At 50.5% G+C, this 11,352-nt stretch overlaps 2 protein-coding genes across 16 annotated transcripts in view; one reads left to right on the top strand and one right to left on the bottom strand.

Moving 5' to 3' along the window:
• Window positions 1-11,352, bottom strand: part of LOC116428335 (putative tRNA (uracil-O(2)-)-methyltransferase) — a 34,434-nt gene that overhangs the window by 12,236 nt on the left and 10,846 nt on the right. The window contains exons 3-4 of one of the 10 annotated variants that reach the window (XR_012998438.1): window positions 4,555-4,689; window positions 1,890-4,449 (exon numbers count right to left, since the gene is read on the bottom strand). The exons of 7 other annotated variants lie outside the window; for them this stretch is intronic. The gene's annotated coding sequence lies outside the window, so the exon portion shown is untranslated. Of the gene's footprint in view, window positions 1-129; window positions 277-1,889; window positions 4,450-4,554; window positions 4,690-7,915; window positions 7,935-11,352 lie in introns of those variants that run through there. 2 more of the 10 variants (XR_012998437.1, XR_012998439.1) reach the window with 2 other exon arrangements.
• Window positions 6,070-11,352, top strand: part of LOC116428317 (uncharacterized) — a 29,302-nt gene continuing 24,019 nt past the window's right edge. Inside the window, exons 1-2 of one of the 6 annotated variants that reach the window (XM_076367083.1) lie at window positions 6,070-6,218; window positions 9,109-9,206. In XM_076367083.1, the coding sequence (XP_076223198.1) occupies window positions 6,137-6,218; window positions 9,109-9,206 (180 nt within the window). In that variant the 5' untranslated portion in view covers window positions 6,070-6,136. Of the gene's footprint in view, window positions 6,219-7,620; window positions 9,024-9,108; window positions 9,207-11,352 lie in introns of those variants that run through there. The other 5 variants (XM_076367087.1, XM_076367094.1, XM_076367086.1 and 2 more) reach the window with 5 other exon arrangements.

Raw genomic sequence — 11,352 nt, 5'->3', positions numbered from 1 at the left:
TGGTCGATGGCGTTGGTCGCGTGCTGGTCGCGTGCCGGAGGCGGGGCCAAGCTCCGACTCTCTCGCGTGCCACCTCCACCCTAAAGTTCGCGGTCCCTGTTGCACCCTCTAACACCCTCCCGGCCCGGCACGGCGGGGAGCTCTTCTACTCGACGCGCGACGCCCCTCGGTACTCTTTGGTTCCTTGGGTTCCCCTTCTCTCCGCCGGTACCCGAATCTACAGTCGCTTCCTCGTCGGTTATTGATTCCCTCGGGTAGCCAGTCCCGAAAAGGGTGCTAAAATAGGATGAGAACTATCGAAAGGATGGAAATGAAACGAAACGAAACGAAACGAAACGAAACGAAACGATACGATACACGGGGAAAAGAAGCTCGAACGCTGACGCGCGTTTCGACTATTCGAGTCTATCGCTGGCTAGAGGTCAAACACGGCTTTTCTCTCCCCCTTCGCTCGATGGTGTCGTTCGTTTTCTTCTTTTTTCCTTCTTTTATCGCGATCGTAATCGACGTTCTTTTATCGCCGATTCGAATCGACGACACTCGAATATAAGGGCCGCGAGGGCGGCAGCGGATGGAAGCGTTTTTGAACACGTTTCCATACCAACAGAGACAAGATAAAGAGAATACGGGAGTCTCCCGTTACCGTGTTTAACTTCCCCGCGTATCGGGTAATCGAACGCGGCCCGGGATCGTGTTTCGAGAGAGCGCACGCCACGATTAATGGAGCTTTCGAGGACCGTTCGTTCGTTCGTTCGTTCGTTCGGCCATCGAACGTCTTCGATCGCTTCTCTCGCCGCGTTCGCCGGCTTTCAGGGTTTTCCATGGAGGAACACTCGCTCGCCGATGCCACCTACCCGCTCGGGACTCTGCACGCGCGTGTCCCCGCGCCGCCTTTGTCCGACGTGCTTTCTTTATTGCACGCGTGAACGGACGGTGGTGTGTGGCGTCGGTGATGGAACGTTGCGTGAGTATGATGAGGAGTACACGGAGGAAGTTTTATGAAGTATTAGGTTGTAACAGATTTGTAGGATTAGCTTCGAATGAACTGCTATTTGGTAATCAATATTTCCCATCGAATGACTATGGAGTAACCATTGAGTATCCGAGTTGTTTTAAGGAGGAACGTTGAAATTTAAATTTAGTTTCACTGGTAGTTTTATTAGTAACTACTAGAAAATATATATATTACTATATATATTACTATATTACTATATATTACTATATTACTATATATATTACTATATTACTATATATTACTATATATATTACTATATTACTATATTACTATATATTACTATATTACTATATATTACTATATATATTACTATATTACTATATATTACTATATATATTACTATATATATTACTATATATATTACTATATATATATTTTCCAGTAGTCACTAATTAAACCACCAGTGAAACCAACTGAAAAATTTCAACGTTGTTAAAACAACTCGAAGATCAAAATGATTTCATACAATATATATCTTCTAGTAGTCACTAATTAAACTACCAGTGAAACTAACTGAAAAATTTCAACACTCCCCGTTAAAGCAACTCGAAGATCAAAATGATTTCATACAATATATATCTTCCAGTAGCCACTAATTAAACCACCAGTGAAACCAACTGAAAAATTTCCACGCTGTTAAAACAACTCGAAGATCAAAATGATTTCATACGTTACAGTCTGATACATTATGCGTGCGTTGCGTGCGCAAGTGTGCATACGAGTACATAAATATGTAGATACGTGGCTACAGAGAGAGAGATATAGATGCGCAGATATGTAGATAGGTAGCAAAGTGAATATAATACATAGGCAGGCGTCGCGCGAGGTTCTTTCTCCACGTCCGTCTATCAATTCAGTGGTCCCATCCCCCATCCCTCCCTCCCCCTTCCCCCATAGCGTCTCTGTTTCTTTTGGTTTCGCGCCCCGTTCTTCACCGTTTGGTCCTCCGTTCGTTTGCCGTTCGTTTGCCGTTCGTTGCCGTTCATCCGAAACGATAGTTTCGCGGGATTCAACGGTATAACCTATTTTACTTTTGAAAACTCGACGGATCAATACACACCGACTCGAGAATAGGAGGAAGAGAAACGAGCGGGCCAAGAGGGAATCGCGAAAGGGGAACAACGCGTACCTACGCGGTCGATGGCTTTCCGCGAAAATGTTGTTCGACGGAAGGGAACGGTCGTGTTCGACGACGGTTTCGATCTTGTCGCGCGATAACCGGTTGCGTCTCCGTTACGAGTCGCGGAAGGTCGGATGTCACCCGTCCGGATACAATCGAGTCTGGTTTTGGTCTTGGTCTCGGTCTCTCTTGATCTCGGCTTGGCTCCCGCGCGATATCCAAATGCCAGCGATCGAATCTTCGCAAAGAGTTTCGAGTTGCGGCACGAGACCGTCAGCTGGCGAGCAGAGAGACCCCGTCCGTTCGCCTTTCTTTTCTCTCGTTTTTCTGCTGCTCCTCGCAGGACCTCCCTTCGCCCGGCGTAAATACTTCCCCGAACCGGATCGGATGCAGACCAGACTGCGATCCCAACCCTGTGCCCGAATTCGTCTCTCCTTTCTTCGTCCTCGACGGCCACGAGGCATCGGCGGATCGCGATTTACCCCTTGACGTACTATTCATTTTCGCTACTAGGATCGTGGGACGTTTTACTTGCAGTTGCGAAGAAAAGTAGCGAAATTTTCTATTCTACTTCGAGCGGAAGGTAAGTTTGGAGATGATGCATTGATGATAGCGAAGTAATGTGCTTGATGCTTTGATTCGTCTCTCCTTTCTTCGTCCTCGACGGCCACGAGGCATCGGCGGATCGCGATTTACCCCTTGACGTACTATTCATTTTCGCTACTAGGATCGTGGAACGTTTTACTAGCAATTTCGAAGAAAAGTAGCGAAATTTTCTGTTCTACTTCGAGCGGAAGGTTCATTTGAAGATATACATTGATGATAGCGAAGTAATGTGCTTTGATCCGTGGATAATGAACAACATTGTTGTCAAATTAGTTTGGAAATCTTCATGAGTCATTGTAGGGCAAGGGTTAACCCACTCAGTGGGTTTTCACCGGAAATATTTCAACGTTCTATGATGAGGTAGAGGATGTTTCGTTAACACGTTAAACGCCACGAAAATCTTAAGCGTTTTCCCATAGAGTTTGTCTTTCGTAGCAAAGAAAAGTAGGAATGATTATGAATTGTTTGGCGTTGCAACGTTCGCGTTACACTGTTATCAACGTAGTTACCTTATTAAACATTTTTATTTCACATCGGTTGTCTTGTGTGTTACGATTGTTTTTTAGTCATTCAGACGCGTCAGTCACCAGTGACTGACATGGCGCTTAACGTATTAAGGAACAAAGCTATTTTGTTTCCTCTCTTCTGTTTGCAGTCATCAAAAAGTCTCTGAGAAATTATCGAAATTAATCCATTACAAATCAATTAATCTCGATGCACCGTTGAAGTTGCTATAGAATCTCAAAAGTCGATTTAACTCGATAGGTTTAGCCCGATTAAATGTTGCGTTAGGTCACTTCCATAAATTTCTTTCTCGTCATCCGTTATTTTCCGCGAAAACTGGAACTACTTCCGGTCCGTCAGGGGTCAGTTCGGGAAGGATTGTCACGCGACGCCTAAGGGACGTACGTCCGACAAATTGGAATCGGATTGGACAGCGTTTCGATGAGCGTGCTCGACTGAGAAGAAATTTGATTCGAACTTTCGGAATTGAACGTTTTAGGGCCGCTCGCCCGAAAAAGGAGGGGTCGAACGCGAACCGCGAGGCAGGACGAGGAAACGGCCGGCGTTGCCTCGTCGGGCAACGTCGAAGTCTGACGGCTGAAGGTAGACGAGCGAATCGCGTACGATCGCCGAAGAAGACGCGATGCGAGACGTTGCGGAGGGACGAAGGGAAAGAGGAAGAAACCTAACCAGTCATGCACGCGCGCAGGCAAAGAGACCGAGCTCGCGGAGGACGGGTCCGGATTAACCCTAGATAACTAAACTTAAATTAGCGTTACTATCTGACGAAACATCCGACTCGTAGACTACGAATTATACGCACGCGTATTTTTATATTTCAACTAAAGTAGCTCGGTTCAACCCTTAACCCTTTGCACTCCAGAAGTCACCGGAAATATTCAGTATTTCCTAATGAGATGCAGACATTTTCTTAGATTGAATTAAGAAATCTCACATGCATTGAAGAAGAGAACGATTTTCTTTCGATATTTCGTACATTGATGCATTGTACGAAGTTTAATGTTAAATATCAGAGTTTACAATTCTGCTGTGTCAAATCATTTGATGACTTAGAGACTCTGGAGTGCAAAGGGTTGAAATGCTGAGTGTCCTATAGGGAGCCCAGGAAGTATTTTTCCTTGATAATTTTGTAATTTTTTGTCGTTTTTCATATTTTCTCCAGGAGATCCTAGTATGTTTATAGCTAAAAATAAAATAATGGTGTTTTTAGAATAGACAAATCATCCACAATACTTGATGAAAAAAGAGAAAATACATGAAATATGAGAAATTATAAGAAATTACTTACAAAATTATTAAAAATACTTTCTGGGCTCCCATAGGACTCCACTCAGCATTTTAAGGGTTGAGACTAGCACTGCGAGACGGTCAAAATGATCCATGAAATTCCTGTTTCATAGTTATCAAAGCTGTGAAGATGTTTCTGTGAAATTTATGTATATGTTATTAAGCAGATCTATGTGTTTGTATGGATGCGTCGGTACCAGACGCTTCAAATCTCGAGGAATACTAAAATCACTAAATCATTCTAATCGTAGTTTGTGTTAAGAGATATGTTACTAGATTTTAATACGTCGATTGACAGGTCACTGGTGACCCCAACCAAATTACTACACTCTTAACCCTTTGCCCTCGAGAGGTGACTCTGTCACCATTTGACTCGACTCAGTGAAACTATAAAATCTGATATTTAATGCTGAATTTAACATGATGCCCTGATTTCCCTTCGAATTAGTTTCAAATATTTCCAGTAACTCACTTCCGAGTGCAAAGGGTTAAACACCAGTCAAAGTGAAATTAACTTACGAAGAATAAGAAATTCGATATTCTAATTTTACTTTGGACTCGTGTTATACATATCTGACCCTTTACACTCCATTGACTCACTTGATTTGACACAGCGAAACTATGGACTCGAATATTAAGTATTCTAAATGAAACTTTGTATTGCCACGTGCAATATTTAACCCTTCGAACTCTGTAGGCTCCAATACTACACCAGTTATACTATCAAATATTCCAATGAATCTCAAAGAAACTACCCTAAAACTATTCGATTCTCCACACATCCAAATTTTGTAGAAGCATTTCTCATAATCGCTAGTGCTATAAAAATTAGCAGTTGCTAGATTACAAAACCATCTGGAGTGCTAAGGGTTAACACTAGGTTTACGGGCATTTATTGCAGTTTATTCTATTGTTCCCGGGGAAGTTGATATTCGTTCACTTAGATTCTGGAAATTATAGACGTAGAAATAGACAATCAGGACTCATATTCGTGTAATCGGATCAACGAAAACCGATTGAAACATTCACCAAATAATGTTTATAAAATTCAATTTTATAAACCTAGTGCTAAACAAGACAACTCCGTTACTCAATTCATCTATAAATTCTCATGAAATCATTTTCAAACAATGTCATCCGTCTCGTCGTAGAACACCGAACGCTCCCAGGGAGAAACTTCCGGGCGCGAAGGGTGAAAAATCCGTCGCTCCGTTCGTCCTCGCGAAAGTGGCTATTCGGACGAATGTTTAGTTGTCCAGGGTTAAAGAGACAGGGCTACGTAAGGAATACGAAGACTGATCTACGGGGGAGTTGGGCGGTCGTGCCCGACCGCCCCCTCCTCTAAATCACGTTTATCAGAGACGGATGGCGAGCGGCGCGATGCAGTATCGGAGCGAAGGAGGTGCGGCCATCCAGGGAAGGAGGCCGATTCCGCGGGGGCCGGAGGGGCCGGAGGGGGCGGGGGACGAGGGGGTGGGTGGAAGATGAGGACGGAGACGCAGAAAGAGAAAGGGAGAGTAGCGATCGCGAACGCGGACGGTTGATAAGTTGTCGAGTAGCGGAGCGAGGAGGCGCGAGGTGCGATGCGCGAGGCAAGAGGCAAGAGGCACGAGGCCGAGTATGAGATCGGTGAAGAAGGGAAAGAAGGGAGAGGAAGGCAGAGAGGTACACGCGGATATTGATTCCCGTGGGATATGCGCGCGCTCGACGAGACTCGGAAATCTAAACGTATGTACGATGCTTTGGCAGACATGCGGAGAGATATACGCGTCACGAGACATATAACTCGCAGCTACCGCTCGCTCGATTCGTTCGGAGAAACAGCGGCACCGAGGGCAGACCTTGTCGGGTTCGACGATTGATCGGGCCCATTCGCGTTCACGAATGGCCCGAGGTATGAGTTCTCGATGATTAACAATCATTTTCGGAGATCGGGAAGCCGAGGGATGCAGAACGGCGAAGGGGCTCCGGTGACTGGCACCTACGCGATTCGAGGATCCTCGCGTCGTTCGCTTGGAATGTTTACCATTACGATTACCGATTACGCGTTGTATAATACCGTTGGACAATCATGAGGGTACAGGTTCGTCGAGAAGAGGAGAACGCGACAGGAGCTCGGTAACTCGTATTCGAATCCTTTCGTCATTCGCGATGTTTACCATTACGATGATTTACCGATTTATTGTATGGTACTGCGACGATGGGAGCGGAAGCGTAGTACTAGAAACAACTACCTACAGATTCGACCGAAATCCTATCGTCTTTGAATGTTCACCGTTTCGATGATTTACCGATTACGTGTTACGTAAAAGTCGAGGAGAACCGCGCGTCCGCGCGTTCCTGCGAGCCAGCCGAGCAAACTCGCCCGTGTCGAAACGACGGGCTATCGGCAGCCGTCGCTCGCCATAACCTACCACTATCCACCGCAGCCGACACCGACGGACACCGACGGACACCGACCGCTAACACACAGCTGACGACACCTCCGAGACCTACGGGCGACTTTCATGAATGAAACCCACGTGCGATCCACGTGACCGTTTCCGTTGATTCCGCGAGCTCCTGGGTGTCGATCCGGGCCGATCTCTCCGGGCTTTCCGAGCTAATCCGCTCGGGGAAAAACAGGATGTCTGTCGCTCGCCTCGCGACCCGAGTTCCCTTTCCTTCCCCAGCCTCCCCGGATTCGCGCCCTGGCGGATACATTCCGCGCAGGAGACCGAGCGATCGAGATCGGCACGATGTCTCTAAACGTACCGCGATTAGAATGTTCGCAACAGCGATACGATTGCGCAACATTGATCGGACCCCTTCGAACGTTCCCCTGCTTCCCTTCGTTGATTCAGACTCTCTTTGTCCGCGTGTAATTCGACGAGTCGCTCGCGGGTGTAAGGGAGAAGAGGAAGAAAGCGGGAAAATCGGGAGCGTCTGAATTTTTTCTTCGGCCGGCGTGATCGCGCTCGGTACCGCAGGTATTATATAGCCGATTACGCGGCTGTCACCGTGTAATCGTGTAATCGTCCGTCTAATCGTCTAACTGGCTAACCGTATAACCGTATAATCGCGTAACTGTACGGTGCGGTGGCTGTGGCCTGTATCTGTGGCTGTGGCTGTGGCTGTGACGGTGGCAGCAACGATGGTGGCGATGGCGGCAGCAACAACGAAGGAAGAGATGGAGGTGGAAACGATGGCGGCGGCGGCGGCGGCGGCGACGGCGGCGGCAGCTGCAGCGGCGGCGGTGGTGGCGGTGGTAGCGGCACCACCACCGACGTCACGGACAACTTGGTTGCTTTCGCTCTCAGCGTCGATGTTGCCGTTGTCGTTGCCGGTACCGGTACAGGTGCGCAGTCGGTGATCGCAGTCGGTGATCGCAGTCGGTGTTAGCTGGTTGAACGGAAATGGAATCGACAGTGGTGTAGCGACGTTCGCGGCCTCGATTCCGTCCGGCGATTAACCGCTGTTAGTTTTATCCGTCGGTTCTCGGAGTCGAGTCGAGTCGTTCCGTTTCGTTTCGTTCCGTTCCGTTCCGTTCCGTTTCGTTTCGTTTCGTTTCGTTTCGGAGTCGGACACGTGCTTTCGCTCCGGGAGAGCTCCGTCGAGAAACCGGTATTCCGAACGGTTACGATAGTGGGAATCTCGCGTCGGGATTGGATCGCGGTTGGCCTGGATACCGCCGATCCGCTGGCAATAGAGAACGAACCGATGCCGCGATTACGTCGATTCCAGTGACGAACGTATTACCGTGTACCGCGGACGAGGACTATCTCTCTCTCTCTGTCTCTCTCTCTCTCTCTCTGTCTCTCTCTTTCTCTCTCTGTGAAGGAATAGGTGAACGCGATCGGCGCGCAACGGAAGCGAACCCCGGGGGATCGGTATTCGTGGCGTGTTAAACGAGGGAAACCGTAAGAAACCCGAGAGACACGATGATCCGGTTAGATCTTTCCCGGCGTGTTACGCTGCCGCGGAGGAAGCGGCAATGGGCTCGCAACGTATCCGACCGATCGACCATTTTCACGGTATAATCGAGGGGATATCCGACGCGGGAAGACCGGTCGCCGCGCCAGTGCGATTCTCTTCGCGACTCGCTTAAGCCGCGTACGCTCGGGCTTCGGGATCGGCTGCGGATCCAAGTACAGAGCGGAATCGATCGAACCGAGTGCGATCTCTCCGTCGACCCGTCGATCGATCGGGTGGATCGATCGCGGCGAACCGCGTGTGCGCGATCCTCGATCCGCGATGGTCCGATGACGAGATCGATTCGCCTCCGATCGAACGTTCCGACCGACGAGAAACCGGGCGCTTTCCAGCGGACTCGTGTCGCGACTCGCGAATGGCGGTGTCTCCCGTAGACTGAGGAGAGTCGCCGGCGAAGCTAGCGAGAAGAGGAATCGGCGTACCGTGAGCTGGCCGTTGCTGGGAGCCGCGGGAAGATGAGCGACGGGATCGTCGGTGCGATCGCGATTAGTTTGTTCGGTACTGGCTCGCCCGCAGACCCGCCGACCACGCGGCCACGCGCGCCGATTTTCATTGATTTTCATTCACGGAAGCCTCGTTCCAGGCAGCGAGAAGAAGCGCCGGGACAGCATGGATTCCAGTTACGCGATCATTGGTAACGACGTCGACGTCTGCAGAATGTTCGACCAGTTCTCTTACAAGGTTAGTGTTCCAACCGACGCTCGTTCCCCGACCAGCGTACCGGACACCGCGCGCGACGACCGGCTCGGCGACCTTTCCAATCAGCCGAATCGTTCGCCGCCCGATCGGACGGAACACCGTTCTCCGTCGAGGCAACGCTTTCACGGTCCTCGCGTCGGTGCGGCTCAACCGTAACCCTTTTCACTCGCTCGTGCCGCGTCCTGTCCCGTCGGGGATCGCCGGTCGCCGAGCACCGCGCATACTTTGCTCTCCCGAGCGCGAACGATCGGCGAATTCCGCGAGCTTCTGCCGCCTGTCCCGTTCGTGCCATCTGCTCCGACGCTCCCGCTCCCTCGAAATCGCCGACCGAGCGACCGGAACGACGAACGACCGCCGTTTCGTACGCGTAGCTTATCTCGGCTTCTCCAGGCGAAACGGAAGCCGTATCGCGTGCCGCGCGAACCAACGGAAACCATAAGATTCCTACTTCTCTCCGTAACGAGAGCTATTCCAGCTCTCCCATTTCTCTCGTTCATTCCTTCCTTTCCTCTCGCTTCGTATATTCCCGAGACAACCGCGCACAGGATCGGGCAAAATCGAAGGGAGAAAATCGCTTGCTTTCTCTTTCGCGCGTGGATAAGTCGCCTCGGAGAAAGTGTGCCGCGCATCGACGTAGGCAGAGGATCGTTGCTCGCGCGAGAAAAAAGTTCGACTGGATTTTCCCGGCGGAAACACTCAAGTCCGCGACGACCGACCCTACAGGTCGAGATTCGGGAGGCGACCGGGTCTCCCGTGATCCGCGGACACGACGGACGACGCGCGACGAACGTCCGGCGGTGCGGGGAAAGTACCGGTGCGGGTGCTTCAGCGGTAAACCGCAGCGGGTGACCGGAACAGTCGGACAGTCGGACGCGTGGACGCACGGCTGGCCGGTGGGTCGTCGGATCGACGGGTCGGCTAGCGGGCCAGTCGGTCGCAAAGCCACTGACAAAATCATGAGCCACTTGTTGATCGGCCAATGACCGATCGAACACGGCGGTTCGCGCGCGTGCCGGCGCCGCGCCGAATAATCGGGAAATCCTGCGTTCACGCGCCGCGTGTCCTCCGGAGCCGAATTTCGGGGGTTGCACGGAAATCATCGGAAGAATACCGAATCGTTCGGGGAATCCTTTCTCGGATACGTTCGCTCCTCGAGCGTCCAATCGTTCGCGCGACTTTCGATCCTCGGCCGGACTTTCACGGGAACGCCGTTCGGAACGGTTGCTGCGGCGCGAGCTCTGTAACGTTACATTCGACTCGATTCGTTCTTCATCGGCCGATCCGTTCGTTCGGAAACGTGTTTAGCGGGTTTCATCGTTTCCATCGGTCTCATTGTTTTCGCCGGTCCCGTAATTTCGGCCGTCCCGTTCGCTGGCGCAGCCCGGCATTGGCAACCGCTTCCCTTGTTCTCCAGCCCCCGACCCTATCTTACCCTACCTTACCTCGCGTTACCCTACTCCATCCATCGCTGCCGACCTCGCGAGCCAGCGAACCCGCGAGCCCTCCCCTTCCCCCCTTCCCCGCCTAGCCTATTCCGCGTTACTCATCTCCTCTCTCTGTACCCTCCCCCAGACTTGGCTCTAACCTCCCCGAGCCTCCCCCGATCTCCCGGCCGCGACCCCCACAGCCGCCCCCAACCTCCTCCTAACTACCTCGAGTCTCACCGAGCTTTCCCCGTACTCGGTTTCCTCCTGTTTCTCTTCCGCCTCTTCCTCTCTTGCTTCCTTTCTCTCCCTTTACCCCCTTTTCTCTCTTTCTCCCTCGCCCTTGCCTTCCCCCTCTCTCGTTAAATCAATAAGCCATTCGGTTTGCTGCCACACTAGCGGCGGAGGCACTTTGTTCGATTTTCTTGCCGATCGCGCTCCCATTCGAGTTTCTATTTGTATTTATATTTGTACCCCGATTCGGGGCTCTGAATGAAATTCACCCCTGCCAGCGATAACGTTGAACAGATTTCGATCGGATCTATCCTTGGTGTCGAGGAAGTAAAGATCGGAGGAAAGAAACGGAAAAGAGAATTGATAAGAGACGGTTGAGGGAAGAGAATCGAGGAACATGGTGGATAGAGAGGAGGGTTGGTACCTGTAGGTAGCGACTTGGCAAAACAAGCGAATAAAGCGTAACGGAG

Source organism: Nomia melanderi, chromosome 4, assembly GCF_051020985.1.
Source record: "Nomia melanderi isolate GNS246 chromosome 4, iyNomMela1, whole genome shotgun sequence".
Taxonomy (NCBI): Eukaryota; Metazoa; Arthropoda; class Insecta; order Hymenoptera; family Halictidae; genus Nomia; species Nomia melanderi.
Note: the sequence above shows the minus strand (reverse complement) of the source record. Positions and strands in the feature narration are given on the sequence as shown.